Here is a 23,404-nt window from a genome sequence, read left to right as displayed (position 1 = left end):
TTTGCCCCAGTTTGTTTTCCCATGCTATTATATTCTCTTGGAGACCTAGATACATAGTTGAGATCCCTTTTAGTTTGGTTTGGGTTTGTGTAAAGTATTGGATTATCTTTATGGGTAGTGTGGTTATTATGTTTGGGTTTCTTTTAAGGAGTTGAGTGACCTGCGTGTATTTGTATTGTATTGTTCTGTATTTGATAGTCCATAATCCTTCTATATAGTGCTAAAGGTTTTGACTGACGTGCCATCTACTAAATCCTCAATGTGTTGAATACCTTTCATCTGCCATGACTTGAGATTGATATCTGGTATAATATGGCTAAGTGCAGAAATATGTAGTTTAAATGGTAGTTGTGCTCCTGTCCAAGCAGGGTAATTTCGAAGATGGCCGCATGCCCTTATTGCTGCAAGTATAGTTGGTGATAGTTTAGCATCTAAGGAGGAATTCAGATGAGCTGTCATTAGAAAATCCCTCAAAGACCCTTTTTTTACTTGATTTTGTTCAATCTCCGTCCACAGCGTAATAAGGCCTATGTCAGAGGTTAACCAATTTCTAATTTGTGCTAGTATGTTTGCAAAATAGTAGTCTTGTATATGTACATGTCCCACCCCTCCCGTTTTCCCATGCTTAATTAGTTTGGTGAAGGCACATCTAGCCTTCTTTCCCTGCCATATATATCTGTTTATTATGGGTTGTAGGGAGTTGAAGTAAGAGTTCGGCAATGGGATTGGAAGTTCTGAAAAGGTAGAGTATCTGTGGCAGAATTTTCATCTTAAAAGCTGCAAGTCTGCCCAGCCATGATAGTTCAGTTTTTGCAAGTGTCTTTAGTTTGTCAGTCAGGGATTTCATAAAGGGGTTGTAGTTGGCTGCCAAAAGGTCTCCAGTCTTAGAGCCCTTTCACACTGGGGCGGTTTGCAGGCGCTATTGCGCTAATAATAGCGCCTGCAAACCGACCCGAAAGTGCCGCTGCCTTAATTCCAGTGTGAAAGCCCAGAGGGCTTTCACACTGGAGTGGTACGCTAGCAGGACGGGAAAAAAAGTCCTGCTAGCAGCATCTTCGGAGCGGTGAAGGAGCGGAGTGTATACTGCTCCTGCCCATTGAAATCAATGGGACGGCGCGGCTATACTGCCGGCAAAGCGCGCGGTGGTATTTAACCTTTTCTCGGCCGCTAGCGGGGGGTAAAACTGCTAATAATAGCGGCGTTTTACCGTCGACGCCGCCCCCGCCTCAGTGTGAAAGGGCCCTTAGGAGTCAATGTGATACCCAAGTACTTTATTCCCTCCTTTTTCCATACATATGGGAATTCTCGTTCTAGTTTTCGTTTGGTCTGTGGCGATATTCCTAGATATAAAATATAGGACTTAGATTTGTTTACTTTGTAATACGACACACTATTAAATGTTTGTAGCATTAGTATGATGTCGTCTGCGAATAAGCTTATTGTATGACTTCTCTGGCCTATTTGTACCCCAGATCTATGTGGATGTGTTCTCAAGTAGGTTGCTAGTGGTTCCATTTAATAGGTTGAAGATCAGGGGGGAAAGGGAACACCCCTGCCTTGTCCCATTAGTGATTTGAAACGGAGTGGAAAGTGTTCCTGCTATGAATACTTGTGCTGATGGGTATGTATATAAGGCCATGATAGCCGAGTAAATAGAACCATCAAATCCAAACTTCCCCAGTACCTGAGAGAGAAATTGCCAATGGATTCTATCAAATGCCTTCTCTGCATCCAAAGCTAGGAGCAGAGAATGCGTTTTGTGTCTGTCAGCTATGTGAATCACGTTGATCAGCCGTTTTGTGGCATCTGAAGTTTGCCTTCCTTTCGTGAACCCCGATTGATCTATATCAATAATTTCAGGAAGTATGTCCATCAATCTATTTGCTAGAAGTTTTGCATAAATCTTGACATCATTATTTAATAAGGAGATGGGCCTAAAGTTCTGTGGGGAATCTGGATCTTTCCCTGGTTTAGGCAATGCGATTATAGTTGCTTTCAAAATTTCTGGAGGGAATGACGAGGAGGCAACAGCAGCACTAAAGACCGCCACTAGATGTGGGGTTAGTATATTTTGAAAAGCTTTGTAATATTCCCCCGAGAAGCCACCTGGGCCTGGGGATTTGTTGAGTAGCAATAATTGTATAATTAAATTGACTTCTGAGTCTGTTATAGGGGAGTTCAGTGTGTGGAGGTGTTCTGTGGTAAGTTTAGGTAGTTGGAGAGTTTCAGGAATGTGTCTATAACTTCTGGGGTTGGTTGTAGTATAATGGAGTCATTTTTTAGATTGTATAGTGATCCATAGCAGTGGCTGAAGGCATCTGCTATGTCTTGTGGGTGTTGGTGTTTGGTTTGTGTCTTTGGGTGGATAATATATGGCATGTGCGTTTTATATCTGTGACTTCTTAATTGATTGGCAAGTAATTTACCTGCTCTGTTGCCGCTAGTGTAGTATGTCAGTTTTAGCTTCCTGGAGGCCTTTTCAAAGTCCTCCAGTAGCATTAGTCTCATTAGTAATCTCTGTCATTAGCGATAAGACACCTCCATACATCATACAATAAATATTTGCGAAGTAGTGGTTGAAGGGTTGGTGGAGTTATTTTAGGGTTGGATGATGAGTCCAGTTTGGAGTCAGGCACTATATTGAAGTCCCCACATAGCACTAGTGCTTCTTGACGAATCTGAATAATTTTCTGAATAACTTTGTGTAGAAATTTGGATTGTCCAGCATTTGGGGTATATAAGTTTGCCAGAGTGAAAGTTGCAGAGTTAATGTCACACACCATAATTTTATAACGACCCTGTGGGTCCAATATGATTTTATGTAAATGGAATGCAATGGTGTCCTTAACTGCGATTATCACCCCTTTCGTTTTGGTTTCCGCACTTGCACAGAAAATTTTGGACGAGAACATTTTTAGGTGGTGACGATATTTGGAAATGGGTTTCTTGTGTGCATAGGATGTCTCAGTTCCTTTGTATTGCTTCTTTCCATAAGGACCTGCGTTTGGCCGGGTGATTGAGTCCCTTGGAGTTAATAGTTAAGAAGTTCACTGCCATGGATGCGATTTGTAGGGGGATGTGTATAGCTTATGTCATGGGTGTCACTTACTACGTTTAGATGCAAGTCCTGTGGGTTGATTGCCTGTGGGTCACTTTGATGTCCTGAAGAGGTTAGTTCTTGAGCTTGTGTGGGTCGATTTCCTCCTGGAATTGAAGTGTTACTCTTGACTGTTATTATAAGAAAAAAAAGTTTATAGGAACAACATTTGTGGCTGTATGCCAACTAACAAAAGGTAATGAAATGTGACTCTTAGTCATTCAGGTAGTAACTTGGGGGTAGTAAGTTTGAACAAACTTAATGGAACAATTGTAGTGTGGGTTGTTAGTTTTGCAAACCGCCCATGGTTAAATCAGTTGTGTGTGCGGGCATTCCTGCGATCAACCGTGCACCATTCTGGGTCCGGGCTTGTGGTAGGGCTCCTTAGCCGTGAGGGTGCTGGAATGTCTGGGATGATCCCCCAGGAGTTAAGCAGCGCCATGCCTTTTGCAACAGAGTCCATCACATACTCCTTGCCTTCTCTTGTGACAATCAGCTTGGTTGGAAAGCCCCATTTGTACCCATGTTTATGGTTTCTGAGTGCTTTAGTGATGGTTGTCATGTTTCTACGTTTTTGCAGCATGTATTGTGATAAGTCTGCATAAAATTGCAGGTTTGAGTAAGGTGATGGGATCATTTCTTTTTGCCTTGAGGCTGCCATTAGCCTTTCCTTAGTGTGGTAGAAGTGTAATTGAAGGATTACATCACGCGGGTATATTATCTGATAGATAGGCGGGTTTAGGTAGTCTGTGTATTCTATCCACAGTGAGATCTAATGCTGATAGATCAGGTAGGATAGCTATAAATAGCTGGGTTGCATAGTCCCTCAGATCTTGCTGTTTTGACAGTTTCCGGGACCCCTCTGATCTTCAAATTATTTCTCCTGGACCTATCCTCAATGTCCGCCATCTTGGCTTTGATCCCTTCTATGTCATCTTCCTTGGCTTCATTTGCGTCTACTAAATCGTTTATCGTTGTGGCGTATTCCCCCATCCTATGTTCTATGTGGGTCACTTTATCAGATACGGACCTAAGGTCAGTGCTGAATTTATGCATACAAGAAATCATGTCTGAGTGGAGCGATTCTCTCAGTGACACTAACATCTCTTTCAACATTGTGTCTATAACTGGCTGGCCGTTAGTGGGGAATGAGTCTATGGAGTCTGGTAACTCTCTGGTGTCATCTCCTGAATCAGGGGGAGAGCTCACCTCATTGTTGTCATCCATAGCATCCATGGCATCCGCCTTGAATCTCATCTTTTCCAGGCTCCCTGAGGATGGAGTGGCTGGTGGAGACCTTGAGCCTTTAGGTGGAATGCTCCTTTTTTGTGGATTTTGCTGCTTGCTGCGAGGATGGGCCGCGGATGTTGGCGTGGGTGCTGAGCTGGCGCCATCTTGCTTGGCCTCATAGAAGAAGTACTTCGTCAGGCGCATTGGCCGGTTCCCCTCCTTCTTTCTCCTCATCATTTGGTAGGTGTGTTCCCCGGGTGTACGAGAACCGGAACGCCGTGGTTTGGGCTCGGTTTGAGTCCCAGGCGAGGTGCTATTTGCCAATATGTTCCCGCTGGTACTGGAGCTCCGCTCTCACATGTCCATCTTGGACTCCGGCTAGCTCCGCCCCCCAGCCTTTTATTTTTTGAAGGCCTTCTCCTTTGCTTTTATATGCATTTTTACGTTGGAGATAAGCCACCCAGGACTTTTATTAGCTCTTTTAAATTAATTTCCCATTGGGATGCACTGGCTAATGCCCTTATTTAATATGCTCTTAAGGCATACCCATTTTTCCTCTGTGTTCTTTGTTCCTAAGATTTTATCCCAATTATTATCCTCTAGCAACAATCGTAGTTTAGGCAAGTTGGCTCTTTTGAAATTCAGTGTCTTTGTATTCCCCTTATGTTTCCTATTTGTGTGATTTAAACTAAAAGTAATTGACCTGTGATCGCTGTTTCCTAAATTGCCCCGTATTTCCGCATCCGTGATTGCTGGTAATCAGTAAGTCTAGTAACGCTTTGTTTCTAGTTGGTGCATTTACCATCTGACCCATGAAATTGTCCTGCAAGACATTTAGGAACTGGCGAACCTTAGATAAATGCATGGTTTCTTCTACCCAGTCTGTCTGGATAATTAAAATCCCCCATTATAATGACACTTCCCATTCTTGCCGCTAATCCAAATTGTGATAGGAGGTCCGCCTCCTCCCTCTGGTAAGGGGGCCTATAGCATACTCCCAATATTACTTTCCCCTTAGTTTCCTCACTTTGTAGCTCTACCCATAAGGATTCCACCTCCTCCCTTGCTCCCTTAGTGATGTCATCTCTCACATTCACTTGTACATCATTTTTGATATACAGGCATACCCCTCCCCCTTTTTTACCCTCTCTATCCCTGTGATATAGGGAATATCCTTGAATGGTTGCCAGCCAATCATGAGACCTGTCGAACCAATTCTCTGCAATTCCTACAAAATCTAAATCCTTCGTACAACAGGAGCTCTAGTTCTCCCATCTTGTCCGCCAGACTCCTGGCATTGGTGAACATGTCACGTAGTTTAAATGGGTAGCATACAATCTTCTTATTGGGTGCTCTGGGGTTGCAAATAGGACTTGTTACTATACTTACCTCGGGTTTAGGTGCTTTAGTCAACCTACCACTAATGCCCCCAGTACTACCCTCTGGAATATGTTCCGCACTGGCTATAGGACTTGTTACTATACTTACCTCGGGTTTAGGTACTTTAGTCAACCTACCACTAATGCCCCTAATACTACCCTCTAAAATATGTTCCACGCTGGCTAGCTCTAAATCTGGACCCCCCCCCCCGTCGCTTGGTTTAAAAGCTACTCTTTTTATTTTTTGGAAATATATTATTCACTGAAGAAATAAGTAATTTATATGGATCAAACATTGCAGGGTTTTAACACTATGGCACAATCTCCTCCGGTCTCCTCCTCTCGGTTTTAACACTATGGCACAATCTCTCCGCAAGACTCATGAAGTTCAGAAATGAATTCCTCCCCACCTGTTGAGCTAGTAGTGTGCTGTCTCTCATCCCGCCATGCTTCACTGCTTTCTGGATCAAGCACAAGGCAGCCTGCACCCTTACACTAATGTGAGACACTGGATTCTTTACCAGCAGAGCACCTTGAGTGGCACTATAAGGCTGCACTCACACCTCTCGTTTTTGAGCATTTGTTCTGGATTTTTTGGGGCATTTGTAAACACGTTTTTGAGCATTTTTGTACAGCATTTTCAAAGTGTTTTTGAACGTTGCCAGTTTTTTTATTAGCCGATAAAGAAAAATATAATCTGTTTCATCCTTTGTTGCTATGTTATGGTTAGGGTTTAATTCATTTTTTTATTTATTTATTTACTTAATGTATGTATTTATTTTGTTAAGTTAGGGGTTAGGATAAGGGTTAAGAGTTAATATTAGGGTTAGGGGTTAAAAGTGTTAGAGGCTAGGGGTTACTATTAGGGTTAGGATTAGGGTTAGGGGCCAATGTTAGGGATTAATATTAGGATTAGGGGTCAATACTAGGGTTAGGGGTTAGGATTAATATTAGGGGTGGGGTTAATATTGTGTTAGCAGTTACGATAGATATATATATATATATATATATATATATATATATATATATATATATAAAATCTCACAAAAGTGAGTACACCCCTCACATTTTTGTAAATATTTTATTATATCTGTGACAACACTGAAGAAATGACACTTTGCTACAATGTAAAGTAGTGGGCGTACAGCTTGTATAACAGTGCAAATTTGCTGTCCCCTCAAAATAACTTAACACACAGCCAGTTATGTCTAATCCACTGGCAACAAAAGTGAGTACACCCCTAAGTGAAAATGTCCAAATTGGGCCCAAAGTGTCAATATTTTGTGTGGCCACCATTATTTTCCAGCACTGCCTTAACCCTCTTGGACATGGAGTTCACCAGAGCATCACAGGTTGCCACTGGAGTCCTCTTCCATTCCTCCATGATGACATCAGGGAGCTGGTGGATGTTCGAGAACTTGCGCTCCTCCACCTTCTGTTTGAGGATGCCCCATGGATGCTCAGTAGGGTTTAGGTCTGGAGACACGCTTAGCCAGTCCAGGACCTTTACCCTCAGCTTCTTTAGTAAGGTAGTAGTCGTCTTGGAGGTGTGTTTGGGGTCGTTATCGTGTTGGAATACTGCCCTGCAGCCCAGTCTCCAAGGGAAGGGGATCACACTCTGCTTCAGTATGTCACAGGACATGTTGGCATTCAAGGTTCCCTCAATGAACTGTAGCTCCCCAGTGCCAGCAGCACTCATGCAGCCCCAGACCATGACACTCCCACCACTATGCTTGACTGTAGGCAAGACACACTTGTCTTTGTACTCCTCACCTGGTTGCCTCCACACACACTTGACACCATCTGAACCAGATAAGTTTATCTTGGTCTCATCAGACCACAGGACATGGTTCCAGTAATCCTTGTCCTTAGTCTTCAGCAAACGGTTTGCCTGATTTTTTGTGCATCATCTTTAGAAGAGGCTTCCTTCTGGGATGACAGCCATGCAGACCAATTTGATGCAGTGTGCGGCATATGGTCTGAGCACTGGCAGGCTGACCCCCCACCCCTTCAACCTCTGCAGCAATGCTGGCAGCACTTATATGTCTATTTCCCAAAGACAACCTCTGGATATGACTCTGAGCACGTGCACTCAGCTTCTTTGGTCGACCATGGCAAGGCCTGTTCTGAGTGAAACCTGTCCTGTTAAACCGCTGTAAGGTCTTGGCCACCGTGCTGCAGCTCAGTCTCAGGGTCTTGGCAATCTTCTTATAGCCTAGCCCTAGGCCATCTTTATGTAGAGCACCAATTCTTTTTTTTTTCAGATCCTCGGAGAGTTCTTTGCCATGAGCTGCCATGTTGAACTTCCAGTGACCAGTATGAGAGAGTGAGAGTGATAACACCAAATTTAACACACCTGCTCCCCATTCACACCTGAGACCTTGTAACACTAACGAGTCACATGACACCGGTGAGGGAATATAGCTAGTTAGACCAAATTTGGATATTTTCACTTAGGGGTGTACTCACTTTTGTTACCAGCAGTTTAGACATTAATGGCTGTGTGTTGAGTTATTTTGCGGGGACAGCAAATGTACACTGTTATACAAGCTGTACACTCACTTCTTTACATTGTAGCAAAGTGTAATTTCTTCAGTGTTGTCACATAAAAAGATATAATAAAATATTTACAAAAATATGAGGGGAGTACTCTCTTTTGTGAGATACTGTGTATAGATAGATAGATAGATAGATAGATAGATAGATAGATAGATAGATAGATAGATATGTATATGTTATTGCATTTCAGCAGAAAAATATGCGACAGAAGGCGCTAAAATGCTCAAAAGCGCCCAAATCAAGCGTTGTCATGCATTTCTATGGAACAAAAAACGCATCAAAAATGCACCGATCTGCCCAATTTGAGCTACAAAAAGAGTTCAAGAACTTTTCAGCCGACTTGTAGTGGAGATGTTAACCATCTCCATAGAGAATAATTGATTTTATCTCCTCCAGCGTTTTGGAGCTTCGAGCTGCAAGCTACAAAATGCTAAGGTGTGAATGTGGCCTAAGTGGTTACAAGGTTTTGTGATCACTGGTGGATCTGGTTCAGGCGACTTGTAGTGATGTTAACCATCTCCATAGAGAATAATTGATTTTATCTCCTCCAGCGTTTTAGAGCTTCGAGCTGCAAGCTACAAAATGCTAAGGTGTGAATGGGGCCTAAGTGGTTACAAGGTTTTGTGATCACTGGTGGATCTGGTTTGTGGGATAATTCTCATAGTGCTTTAGTCATAGTTCTGTAGTCATAGTTCTTACAAAACACAAAACAAGTAGAAGACAGCAGGTTCTTTATATGAAAATAACTGTACCCAATTGTACAGCAATAAACATAATTGCAATTTAGCAACACTGTAAATTATATTTACCCAGTTATTCACCTATCCTTTCATGCAAACAATTATTTTTCATAAGAGAACTGAGAAAAATACATCAAGACAATAGAGGAGAACAAATACACCAAAAAATTGCCTTGCTACCAGTTGCTTTTTCAATCTGATTAGAAAAGAAAAGTGATATTAAAATGCTAAAATGCATGAGATAGCCATCTGCTTCTTCAGATTGATCAATGACATGTGTATCGTAAGACCTCATCCCCATCATCCTTCTCTTATGTAGAAGAATAGATAAATAGGCAAGCTAGAAAATGGATGCTGGTTGATATTGCTCCTCCTAAGATAACAGGCACATGAACTGCCTGCTCTAAAACCCAAATTGAAAGAAACAAACATTCATTCATGATGGGCATTTATAAGTCCATACCCATTTGGTGATGGTTATGCTTGAGGACAGTTAGACTATGCATGCACTCATTTCTTACCTGCATGAGGGTCTTGGGTCTAATGGCTGCTCCTTCGAGGCTGTGCCATACAGCTAGTTTCACTTCTGACCACTGCAACTCAACATTTTGGAAGCAAGGGACAAACAGACTGAATCCTTGCACCATCCCATATGTCTGACCCCAAAGGCCAGACTCTCCCTAGCATGATAAATTTCCAACACAGCACTGAAGACAAGGAAGTCTTTTCGAAATGCCATCCAGTTAGGGTTCAGATCTCCTTATCGCCTCATTTCCTGTCTTTCACAATATCTTTATTGCATTTTTTAAAGAGATGACAATACAGAACAATACAGTATGTTTCCAGAATGATGTGAACAAAAATGCCAATTAATGAAAGCAAAAATGTCATGGATTACAAACTAAAGCAGTAAAGGAATTACTGCTTGCAGCCATGATCATCTGTCCCTAACCACAGGCAATTGCAGGCTGTTCGAAAGCTTTTTGCAAACACCTGTCATTCCAGCCACAGGAATCATTAGATTCTTGCAGCTGAATTCAAAGTGTTTTCAGTGGCATGATGATGGCACAATGTGATGTCTTGGAATAAGGCAAACAGTATAATACGACACCTTTACTGGAGAAGGGAGAGGGAAGCCTCATTTGCTTTCATGTTGCTTATGTACTTTTTATCACAATTGAAAGAGGACACTGTATTCTCTGCGTATATATGGGCCATTGTTAGTGTACTTAGTGTTCTCCTAGTTGTATTTCTACCTTTCCTTGTCCCATGGCTGTAGCAGCAGCCAGCAGGTCCCAAAGCAACCAATCCTTATCAGCAGAGTTAAATCCATTTGATATGTCTAACCTAACAATTCAGAGTAGGTCTTTCCATACAGTATATGTAGTTAGTAATCTTACCTATAACCCCAAGTTTTGTTAGAAACATCAGCGATAATCCAACTGGAATCCCAATAAGGTAATAACCAAAAATATTTGTAATAGCGCCAATTTTTTGCCTTCCTGTTCCTCTTAATATTCCACCGCAGGCTGTCTACAACAGAATATTGAATGTTAAACATTCTATATATTTACCTTAGAGCCAAAATGAAAATGTATAAACTGCAAAAACTGTGTATAAACCTATAAATAAATGTTTTTTTGCATAGATTATCAAACAAAAGACCAAAAAACTTTTCTTTCTTGTCCATTGAGGGACACATGAATTCAGAATTAGTTTGGTTATACTGTTGCTTATAGGAGGTTGAGAGACTGGCAAACAGAAAAGTTGTAAGCCAGCACCCGCATAAACCCTGCTCTTCCTAGCATGCCTTAATTTCTTCCTAGTATATATGCTATCCTGATAAGTGTTTCCCCAGCCTAACTTTGGAGACCATACCCAGACCCTGCTAGACTGGACATGCAGGGTTAGCAGGGTTTGGGCACCAAGATCTGCATTATGGCACTTTCCAGATCAAAGAGTGAGGTGTTGCTTAGCTGTGGAACTTTTGCCAGGTCCAGAGATGTGGCACAACACCAGGTGTGACCCTGTCTCTGAAGACAGGCCTTTTTCATGCCATTCAGCCTGGAGGAGTAACCATCCCACTGCTGCTTTTACTCGTGAAGTGGATCTCGAGTCTCTGGTCTTTTTCACTGCCCACCTACAGTCACCTCCAACTAAAACCCTCATAAGCAAAAGCTGCCTGGGTTTATGAGCTCATGAGGCCTTGCCTTATGTTGGGTGCAGTTGCATTACTGCTATGTGGATGCAACACATGTCCACAGAGAGGACAGGCCTGCTGCCATGGGTGACTTAAGCCCATACTTCACTAGTGCACTTGTAGACTGTAATCTGTAAGCTGGGAGCCCTATTATCCTAGGGTCATGAAAACAGTCTTCCATAGCTCCATCAGGCAGGGCCAAGTCCTCCCCCATGTCCACAGGGACCGATATGCCCACTCAAAACTTTTTGTTTATGACTCCAAGCATGCTCTGGCACCAACTCATGCAGAGTCTGAGCCCAAAAATAAAGTAAAGCCCGTGGCCCCTGTCAGATTCAACAGTCTATCTCTGAAGAGCTGTTTTTGAGACACTGCAGTCTCACCTACAGTCTATAGACATGGATTTGGATTTACAGGGGGTTGATTCAAAAGTTGTTAATGCAGTGCATATTAATTGTCCTGCATCAGGGTGGATCAGCCTTCTGTTCCAGGCCTTGTTTTTTTTAGCACTTCTACAGCTGCAAAGACCTTTTTTACTGCATTTTCTGAAACAATTCTCTAGACAGACTAAAAAAAAAACCTTAAAGTTCCTAAGCCCTAACTGGAAATGCGTTGAAAGTTTTCTCTTTTTAAAGGGGATTTGTTAAAACAGAACTCCACCCATAAGTCCTCCTCCCCTGCCACATTTGGCAGGACATTATTTTGGAGGGGAGCGGGTACCTAGTTTTGACAAGTACCTGCTCCCACTTCTCCTTACCTAGGCAATTCGAGCAGAAGTTCTCCTCTCCCCCTCCCTCCCCGCAGTCTTTAGGGGCACATCACAAAGCGCAGTGTGGATGTGCAGCGGGCAGCCGTCTGTGCAGCCGCAAGCAGCACAGCTGGCTGCCCACAGTTATGATCTCGGCACCAGTAATCCGAAGGCTAGTGAAGATCTAGCAGTGATGAGAATGGAGCTGGATCCCTGGACAGGTGAGGGACAGGGAGTGTCCTTTTATTAAAAGTCAGCAGCTACAGGATTTTAATTTTTTTTCCCAGAGTGAACAACCTCTTTAATTGGTGGTCTGTTCCCACTGTGGATATACTAGTAATCCACCTTAAGAGGAATAGCATTTGACTGTTTGAGAGTGTGCTCACTTTTCAGAAATCCAGTGAGGGACAGCTAGAGTCCCTCCTTAAATCCCAGGTTTCAATAAACTGATCTGGTCCTCTGCTTAGTGTAATCTTATTCTGTCAAACTGTGTCAGATTGGGTAGATTCCCTTAAGAGGGATATTTCCAACACCAGGGTAGCCCCTCTTTTGACAGAGCATAGTTACATAGTTACATAGTTAGTAAGGTTGAATAAAGACACCAGTCCATCCAGTTCAACCTGAATGAGCACCCACAATTGTCCCCATCCCCGCACATTGCGTCCCATCAAGATGCCCATCCACCATATTATTATTTTATTAATTTATATATTTAAGGTACCCATAGCCATCAATCTACGCAGCTCTCCACACACACCCACACTGGTCCCCACCCCCAAGGGGTCTGCAATCCAAGGTCCCCAGCTCACACCCATACACCAGGGCCAATTTTTTTTTGGACAGAAGCCAATAAACCTACCAGCATGTCTTTGGAGTGTGGGAGGAAACCAGAGTACACGGAGGAAACCCATGCAGGCACAGGGAGAACATGCAAACTCCAGGCAGGTAGTGTCGTGGTTGGGATTCAAACCAGCGACCCTATTGCTGTGAGACGAGAGTGCTAACCACTACACCATTGTGCTGCCGAAGAGCAGCTACATCCGCACACTACTAAATGCGCACATCTGGCTGCCATTTTCCAGCGAAGATGCAAGCTGAATGCTTTCCATCTCAGCAGTGACCCTAATAGCTGTTCTGTGATCTTCTTAGTGCTTGCTTACTAAGCTGTAGCCTCATGGAGTGGGTGGGATTATATGGATACACTAGGTGGCATTACCTGAAAGCTTTTCTAGTGTCCACCTGAAGGTACCGGCATGTAACCCATGGTCTAAGAATTAAGTTCCTGTGTCCAGTAGTGTACACAAATTTATGGAATTTACAGGTCAAAATTCCTATTATTTTCCATACAGCAAATGACCCCATGTGGTCAACTCTAAAGTGTGCGGCGCTACTAGAAAGTGTTAAATATTAATGATGCCACAGTGCTACAAGTGATATTTTGCAAGCATACAATATCAATAATACATAAAATTAAAGTGCTTTGTGATCATGCGTAAACCCATATCTAATTCATAAATTCATAGCTTCTAATGCTAATTCTAATTCATAGCTTCTGTCAATGATCTTTTCCTCTCTAAATCCCTTAATCTATTTGCTATTATTGAAACCTGGCTCCAGGAATTTGAAACTACCTCTCCAGCTGCCCTGTCCCACAGTGGCCTCCTCAGGACTCACTCCACCAGACCCAGTGGACAAAAAGGAAGTGGCGTCGGACTTCTCCTCTCCCCACAATGCACCTTCCAGGTTCTTCCCACACCTCCCTCTTTTTCCCCCTGCTCTTTTGAAGTGCACTGCATTCGTCTTTTCTCTCCAGCTTGTCTGAGGGTCGCAGTCATCTATAGGCCTCCTGGACCAGTGTTGCGTTTTCTGGATGACTTCTCTGCATGGCTACCCTATTTTCTCTCCTCTGAAGTACCTGCCACCATCCTAGGGGACTTTAACATTCCAATCAATGTTAATAACGCAACCACTTCTCAACTAGTCAAACTAGCCTCCTCTTTTAACCTAACACAACGGACACAAACCACCCATCGCTGCACTCCCTGCAACCTCTCTAACACCCCCTTTCCTCTCTCTGATCACAACCTTATCCGTTTCACACTCTCTTTGTCTCCTACCTCCCATGCTGCCAACCCACAAACCACTACCAGCAGAAACCTTTGCAACCTCAACCCTTCCCTTCTTCATTCTGCTACTGATGGCCTTCACGACAAAATCGCACCCCTGTCCTGCCCAGACCTAGCCATTTCCATTTCCAACAACACACTGTCCTCCTCCCTAGACGTACTTGCTCCTCTTTCTACACGCAGAACCAGGCCCCATCTGCCACAACCCTGGCAAACAGACACTTAGAAGTCTCAAGAGATGCAGCCGTGCTCTTGAGCGAGCATGGCGTAAATCCAAATCCCTGCAAGACTTTACCCTCTACAAATATGCCCTTCTCAAATACAACTCCTGCCTCCACACTGCTAAACAAACCTACTACAACACCCACATCAAAACTCTATCATCCAAACCTCGCCCACTCTTTTCTACCCTTAATTCCTTACTTCTACCCCCAGTGCCCCCACCCACCAACTTGCTTACCGCTCAACAGATTGCCAACTATTTCAAAAGCAAAATCGACACAATTCATGAGGAGATATCCAGCATTTAACTTTCTCCCCTACCCAACACATCAGGTCCAACACCACACTCAATACTCTATAGACATGTGCATTTGTTTTCGTCCGAATGCATTTTCGTCCGAATTTCAGGTATTTTCGTTATGATTTTAACAAACGATAACGAAAGTGCAGAATCCGAAAAACGAAAGATCTGACATAAACAAATGCTTTATTTTAGTTTTCGTTGCTACAACAGTTCGAAATAGATAGGAGATTCGACATGATGATGACAATAACAATCTGTGTCCATCAAACCTGTGGTCGAATGTGCCTAACCTTAACTCTATTAGTCCAAGATTATTCGACATAGAGAGAAAAGATTCGACATAGAGAGAAAAGATTCGACATAGGGGAGAAAAGATTCGACGTAGGGGAGAAAAGATAAATAAAAATAATGATGATGATGACTGTTATTGGCTGATTGCAACCAAAGAGGAGGAGCAGTAAAATAGCTAGAACTAAGTACACACGTACTTTGGCTTATGGTGTCTGTTGAAAGTTCTAAGAAGATTCGATGGAGGAGGTAAACTATACGGCGTCGTACAGTTTAGCTGCTTCGTCGAATCTTCTTTGAACATTTGATAGACACCATAAGCCTTCAATGACAGATTCGACCTTAATTTGGATTTTCGGACTAATGCAATTTTTAACCAAAAAACGAAATAAATAAAAATGAATTTCGGGAGTAACTAAATAAATTTATTTTTCGGACGAAAACGAAATTCCGAAACGAAATATTTCAGTGTGCACATGTTTAATACTCTCCTCCTTCTGCCCAGTTACCATCAATGAAGTTGATAAACTCCTCTCCATGGCCCACCTCACCACCTGTCCCCTGGACCCTGTCCCCTCACAATTACTGCGACCAACTTCCCGCTCTAAAACTTAAACTCCATAACCCACATCTTCTACCTCTCCCTCTCCTCCGGCACCTTTCCTTCCCCGCTCAAATATGCACTGGTTACCCCCATAGTTAAAAAACCCTCACTAGACCCCACCTGTTTGAATAACTTAAGACCCTTCTCCCTGCTCCCATTTGCCTTTAAGCTCATCGAACACCTTGTCTATGACTGAATGAGTCGCTACTGCACGGACAATAACCTTCTCGACCCCCTACAGCCGGGTTTCCGTCCACAACATTCCACTGAAACTGCCCAACTATAACTCACCAATGACCTACTAATTGCTAAAACCAATGGCCATTACTCCATACTTATACTCTTAGAACTCTCTGCTGCCTTGGACACAGTTGACCACTTGCTCCTCCTCAGTAGGTATGAGCCGAACACCCCCCCGGTTCGGTTTGCACCAGAACCTGCGAACGGACCGAAAATTCGCACGAACGTTAGAACACCATTGACGTCTATTGGACTCGAACGTTCGAAATCAAAAGTGCTCATTTTAAAGGCTAATTTGCATGGTATTGTCCTAAAAAAGGGTTTGGGGACCCGGGTCCTGCCCCAGGGGACATGTATCAATGCAAAAAAAACTTTTAAAAATGCCCGTTTTTTAGGGAGCAGTGATTTTAATGATGCTTAAAGTAAAAAAAAAAAAAAAGTGAAATATTCCTTTAAATATCGTACCAGGGGGGTGTCTATAGTATGCCTGTAAAGTGGTGCTTGTTTCCCGTGCTTAGAACAGTCCCTGCACAAAATGTCATTTTTAAAGGAAAAAAACTCATTTAAAACTGCTTGCGGCTTTAATGTAATGTCGGGTCCTATGGATGAAAATCAGTGAGGCAAACGGCATGGGTACCCCCCAGTCCATTACCAGGCCCTTTGGGTCTTGTATATATATTAAGGGGAACCCCGCACACAAATTAAAAAAGGAAAGGTGTGGGGCCCCCAGGCCCTATATACTCTGAACAGCAGTATACAGGCGGTGCAAACAAGACCGGGACTGTAGGTTTGTTGTTAAGTAGAATCTGTAATTTTGAACTGGTACATTTTTAACATGTTTAGCTCCAGCCAAAAAATCTATTTTAAGCTTTTTGGAAAACATAGGGAATGGTTATCACCCCTGTGACATTTGTTTTGCTGTCTGTGCTCCTCTTCAGAAGATTTCACCTCACTTTTTGTCCCAATGACAGATGTTTTTTGAAAATTTGGGGTTTTTTTTAAAACAAGGATTGGTGATAAAGCATCAGTGGAAAGGAGAAAAGTTTTTCCCATATTAACTCTTACAGGAGAGAATTTACCTTCCTGGGGTAAATTTCATCTCGCTTCCTGTTGTCTCCTTCCGTAGGAGTCGTTTGTAAGTTGGATGTTTGAAAGTAGGGGCCTGCCTTATATACTCAGCAGAAATTTGGGCCTTAGGTGTTGTTGTGGCCACAACACTGTAAGCCCTCACAGGGCCCTGCTGTGAAATATTAGATCAAGAATTGTAATTACATGCCCCTGTTGAACAGGGGCAGAAAAATTGGGCCTTTGGTGGTGGTGCTGGTGCCACAACACTGTAAGTCCTCACAGATACTCTTGGTGGGCGCAGAAATGGGCCCTGCTGTGAAATATTAGATCAAGAATTGTAATTACATGCCCCTGTTGAACAGGGGCAGAAAAATTGGGCCTTTGGTGGTGGTGGTGGTGCTGGTGCCACAACACTGTAAGTCCTCACAGATGCTCTTGGTGGGCGCAGAAACGGGCCCTGCTGTGAAATATTAGATCAAGAATTGTAATTACATGCCCCTGTTGAACAGGGGCAGAAAAATTGGGCCTTTTGGTGGTGGTGCTGGTGCCACAACACTGTAAGTCCTCACAGATGCTCTAGTGGGAGCGCAGGAACTAGCCCTGCTGCAAAGAATTGCATCAAAAATTGTAATTACACGCCCCTGTTAAACAGGGGCTGAAAAATTGGGCCTTAGGCACTGGTGCTGGTGCCACAACACTGCAACCCCTCACAGATACTCTAGTTGGAGTGCAGGAACTAGCCCTGCTGCAAAGAATTGCATGAAAAATTGTAATTACACGCCCCTGTTAAACAGGGGCTGAAAAATTGGGCCTTAGGCACTGGTGCTGGTGCCACAACACTGCAACCCCTCACAGATACTCTAGTTGGAGCGCAGGAACTAGCCCTGCTGCAAAGAATTGCATGAAAAATTGTAATTACATGCCCCTGTTGAACAGGGGCTGAAAAGTTGGGCCTTAGGCACTGGTGGCGGGACTGGCGGCACCCAGAACCAAAAATGTTCTTACAAGCTATCAATATGATCATTGAGGAGGAAGAGGATAATTACTCAGTATAACAGGATAGTCACTCAGCATCAGCATAGGCAGTCTTTGAAGGAATCTGACATTTCAATGTATTCGGTTACATCAGCATCAGGTGCTTGGTAGCTGGTGGTGATCCAAGACTGATTCATTTTTATGAACGTCAGTCGATCGACCGAGTCGGTGGACAGACGCACCCTGTGATCGGTTACAAAGCCTCCAGCAGCACTGAATGTGCGTTCTGAAAGAATGCTGGATGCAGGACAGGCCAGTAGCTCAATTGCATACTGTGCAAGCTCTGGCCAGTGATCCATCCTCAAAACCCAGTAACCCAGAGGATTTTCAGTGGGAAAGGTGTCCAAGTCTGATCTTGCCCCTAGGTATTCCTGCACCATGTAAAACAGACGCTGGCGATGGTTGCTGGAACCGATCATACCTTGGGGCTGCGGACCAAAAAATTGTCTGAACGCATCGGTCAGACGGCCACCTTCTCCACCGCTCCTTCTTTGACTGACCAAAGCCTCAGCAACACGTTTGTAACCTCCCAGTCTCTGGGAACACATTGCACAGACCTTTCTGCAAGGCCTCCCGAAGATGTTTCAACCTCTGCTCCCTCTGCGACGGCAAGATAAGGTCCGCAAATTTACCCTTGTAACGTGGATCAAGGAGGGTTGCCAGCCAGTATTGTTCCTTCTCCTTGATACCACGAATACGAGGATCCTTCCGCAGGCTTTGCAGGATCAGGGAGGCCATGCAGCGTAGGTTTGCTGAGGCATTCGGCCTGGAGTCCTCTGGGTCACTAAGGACGACATGATCCGCAGCCACCTCCTCCCAGCCACGTACAAGTCCATGTGTTTCTTGGGACTGTAAATGATCCCTTAAAGACTGCTGCTGATGCTGGGTGCCAGGCTCCACCTCCATACTGACACAATCCTCCTCCTCCTCTTCCTGTGTGATCGGCGGGCACGCAGGAACACTGTCTGGATAAAGGGGGCCTTGAAGTCCTCCTCTTCCTGCCTCTGTTCTGCCTCAAGTGCCCTGTCCATTATTCCACGCAGCGTGTGCTCCAACAGGTGGACAAGGGGGACAGTGTCACTGATGCATGTACTGTCACTGCTCACCATCTTCGTGGCCTCCTCAAATGGTGACAGGACAGTGCATGCATCCCTGATCATGGCCCACTGGCGTGGGGAAAAAAAAACAAGCTCCCCTGACCCTGTCCTGGTGCCATAGTCGCACAGGTACTCATTGCTGGCCCTCTGCTGAGTGTGCAGCCGCTGCAGCATGGCCAACGTTGAGTTCCACCTGGTGGGCATGTCACAGATTGGGCAGGTTAAATTCCTTTTGGAGGTCTGCCAGCCGAGCACTGGCATTATATGACCGGCGGAAATGCACACAGACTTTCCTGGCTTGCCTCAGGACATCCTGTAAGCTGGGTACCTGCCCAAGAATCACTGCACCACCAAGTTAAGGATGTGAGCCAAACAGGGCACATGGGTCATTTGTCCCTGTCAGAGGGCGGAGAGGAGGCTGGTGCCAATATTATTATTATTATTATTATTATTCAAGATTTATATAGCGCCAACAGTTTACGCAGCGCTTTACAATATAAAAGGGAGACAATACAGTTATAATACAATAAAATACAAGAGGATTAAGAGGGCCCTGCTCAGAAGAGCTTACAATCTAATAGGGTGGGGCAGGTGGTACAAAAGGTTGTAACTGTGGGGAATGAGCTGATGGAAGTGGTAGAAGATTAGTTGGAGACGTGATAGGCTTTCCTGAAGAGATGCGTTTTCAGGGATCGCCTGAAGGTAGCAAGAGTAGGGGATAGCCGGACAGATGGAGGTAGTGAGTTCCAGAGGATGGGAGAGGCTCTGGAGAAATCCTGGAGATGAGCATGGGAGGAGGAGATGAGAGAGCTTGAAAGCAGGAGGTCTTGAGAGGAGAGGAGAGGTCGATTTGGATGATATTTGGAGACAAGATTAGTGATGTAGCTCGGGGCAGAGTTGTGAATGGCTTTGTATGCTGTGGTTAGTATTTTTAATTTAATTCGCTGGGTGATTGGGAGCCAGTGTAGGGATTGGAGTAGAGGGTTGGCAGACACTGAGCGGTTGGTAAGGTGGATAAGTCTGGCAGCAGCATTCATGATAGACTGAAGAGGGGATAGCCTATGGAGAGGTAAGCCAATGAGAAGAGAGTTGCAATAGTCAAGGTGAGAGATAACAAGGGAGTGAATGAGGAGCTTGGTGGTTTCATTTGTTAAAAAGGGGTGAATTTTAGAGATGTTACGGAGGTGAATTCTACAAACTTTTGACAATGATTGGATTTGAGGCTGAAATGACAAGTCAGAGTCTAGGATTACACCTAGTACCCTGGCGTGAGGGGAGGGACTGATGGTTGCATTGTTGATTTTGATGGAAAAGTCATGGAGGGGTGCACGGGCGGGGGGAATATTAATAGCTCAGTTTTAGAGAGATTTAGTTTAAGTGAAGTGGTGCGACATCCATGCTGATATGTCAGTTAGTCAGTTAGTAATGCGAGAGGAGACTGAAGGAGTGAGGTGAGGAGTAGACAGATAGATTTTGGTGTCATCAGCGTATAAGTGGTATTGGAAGCCGTGGGCAGTTATTAAGTAACCGAGGGAGGAGGTGTAGATAGAGATGAGAAGGGGTCCAAGAACCGAGCCTTGGGAGACCCCCACAGAAAGGGGCAATGGAGAGGAGGAGACAGAGTTGTAGGTGACACTGAAGGAGCGCTGGGATAAATAGGCAGGGAACCAGGATAGAGCAGAATCTCGGAGGCCAAGGGAATGTAGCTTATTGAGAAGGAGCGGGTGGTCAACAATATCAAAGGCCGCAGAGAGGTCATGTAGTACGAGTATGGAGTACTGGCTGTTGGTTTTAGCAGTTAGTAAATCGTTAGTGAGTTTTAGTAAGGCAGTTTCCGTGGAGTGCTGCGAGCGAAAGCCAGACTGTAAGGGGTCAAGAAGGTTATTTTCATTGAGGTAGTAGCTAAGACGGTTGTAGACTAAGCATTCTAGAAGTTTAGAGGTGAATGGGAGCAATGAGATAGGTCTTAAGTTGTTCAGGTCGGTAGGGTCCAGTGAGGGCTTTTTAAGAATGGGAGTGATCTGCGCATGTTTTAGAGGGGAGGGGAAGATGCCACTAGAGAGGGAGAGATTGAAGATGTGGGTGAGGGAGCATAGGATAGAAGAAGAGGGTCACCGTAGTAGTTGTGAGGGAACAGGATCCAAAGGACAATTGGTTAGGTGGGCATCCGAGAAAATTTTTGTAACCTCTTCCGTAATAGCCAATTCAAAAGAGGAGAGTGTTGAATGTGCTGCTAGGCAAGGTATGTTGGGTGGGGAAGACATACGCACAGTGGAGATGTCCTCACGAATTGCATCGATCTTGTCTTTGAAGTGATTGGCAATCTCTTGGGCAGTGAGTGGGTTAGTGGGTAGAGGGGGTGGTGGACGAAGCAGAGAGTTAAAGGTTGAGAAGAGCCGATGGGGACTGGATGACAAGGAATTAATAAGAGAGACAAAGTTGCCATTGTCGCAAACCACCATTCCTGCCTTAAGTTGGCGTGGCGTCAACCACCTCTGAACCTGCCCCTGCAGAGCTGACAGAACCTCTACCCCAGTGTGGCTCCTGTCCCCCAAGCACACCAGCTCAAGCACCGCATGGCATCTTTTGGCCTGCATACTTGCGTAGCCCCTTGAATGCCTACGGAGCACCGCTGGTTCCGAGGACAAAGCACAGGAAGAGGCCATGGAGGAAGAAGAGGAAGGGGTGGAGGAGAGAGGTGTGTCAGAATCATTAGTAGTGGCATTTTGGAGGCATGGTGGCAGAACAGCCTCCAACACTACTGCACCTTGTCCTGCATCCTTCCCAGCTGCCAGCATAGCCACCCAATGCGCCGTGAAACTTAGGTAACGTTCCTGTCCATGCCTGCTGGACCATGAGTCAGCGGTAATATGCACCTTACCGCTGACCGCCCTGTCCAGCGAGGCATGGACATTGCCTTCCACATGCCGGTAGAGAGCCGGAATCGCCTTCCGTGAGAAAAAGTGGCGTTTGAGTACCTGCCACTGAGGAACCGCACATTCCACAAACTCATGGAAGGGGGCAGAGTCTACCAACTGAAAAGGTAGCAGTTGAAGTGCTAGCAATTTTGCCAAGCTAGCATTCAACCGCTGGGCATGTGGATGGCTGGGAGCGAACTTCTTTCTTCGGTGCAGCAGCTGGGGCAGGGAAATTTGCCTGGTACAATCTGACGTCGGTGTACCGAAAGCATATTGCCCACAAGTACTTGGCTGTGACACACCTAATTCTACACCTTCATTCCTTGGTGTGGGTCTTTTAGATACGCTTGCCAACGAACTGCATGGCAGGTCAACATATGTCTGGTCAAGCATGTGGTGACCAAGCGGGAGATGTTTTGGCCACGCGAGATACGCTTGAGACATATGTTGCAAATAGCAGCGATGCGATCTGATGCACTTGTCTCAAAAAAAGGCCCACACCAAAGAACTTTTGGAATAATGCACAGAGACAGCAGCGCCCTGCACATGCGGAGCTTTGCGGTGTGATGCAGTCAGTGTGCTGCCCTTAGGCTGGCCCCTAGAGGGCATCCTGCCTCGTTGGTGATGTGCTTCCTCCTCCTCTCTCCTATCAGGCACCCACGTTAAGTCAGTGACCTCGTCATCCCCTCCCTCCTCATCACTGGAGCAAACCTGGCAGTATGCTGCAGCAGGGGAAGCATGACTGCCAGATTGCTGTCCTTCTTGGGCACCCCCTCTGTCCGTGCTCACGTTACTGCCTTCATCTAGCTCAGTATCATCATCAGAGCCTTCTAAACGCTGGGCATCCTCCTGGAGCATGTACCAAACACTGTGGTCAAACAGTTCGAGGGACTCCTCAGGAGGTGGGGCTAGGGAAGGAGTCACTGATGTCATTGAGCCGAGGGAAGAGGCCGGGTTGGCAGCTGCTTTGCCAGACAAAGTACCCTGAGCATGGGTGAGAGAGGATGAGGAGGATGAGGACGGCTTGGTCATCCACTTGACCAAGTCTTCCGCATGTTGCAGCTCAACACGGCCAGCTGCCGAAAAAAAGGCCAAGTGTGTCGAACGGCCATGTGCTGATGAGGATGCACCGTGTCCACGACCAGCACTGTTGCCACTAGACACAGAGCCTGCTTGCCCTCTTTTATTGGCTTGTGACTGTCTGCCTCTCCTTGTTGGCCTTCCAGACATACTAATGGCCTGCAGTGAGATGTAGCTGCACTAAGCTCGGATATATATATATATATATATATATATATATATATACTGATACTGCAGCTAGCAAAATCAACTGCCTGCCTGTAGTATGAGAACACCACCAATCTTCTACAGGTAGCTTTAAATGAACACTGTGCAGAGGTCGCACTACACTAACTTGTAGCTTTAGCTGAACACTGTGCAGAGGACGCACTACACCAACGTTAAAATAATGTAGCTGCCTACGGTAGTAATAGGATCAGGAAGACACCACCAACCTTCTACAGGTAGCTTTAGCTAAACACTGTGCAGA

General features: G+C 44.8%; 1 protein-coding gene across 1 annotated transcript in view; it reads right to left on the bottom strand.

Annotated features, from left to right (window-relative positions):
• LOC141128077 (multidrug and toxin extrusion protein 2-like) overlaps positions 1–23,404 on the bottom strand; it is a 281,272-nt gene that overhangs the window by 37,598 nt on the left and 220,270 nt on the right. Inside the window, exon 14 of the mRNA XM_073615142.1 lies at positions 10,406–10,538. Coding sequence (XP_073471243.1) covers positions 10,406–10,538 — 133 coding nt within the window. The remainder of the gene's footprint in view (positions 1–10,405; positions 10,539–23,404) is intronic.

Source organism: Aquarana catesbeiana, linkage group LG02 (assembly GCF_042186555.1).
Source record: "Aquarana catesbeiana isolate 2022-GZ linkage group LG02, ASM4218655v1, whole genome shotgun sequence".
Classification (NCBI taxonomy): domain Eukaryota; kingdom Metazoa; phylum Chordata; class Amphibia; order Anura; family Ranidae; genus Aquarana; species Aquarana catesbeiana.
This window is presented reverse-complemented; position numbering and strand designations above follow the sequence as displayed.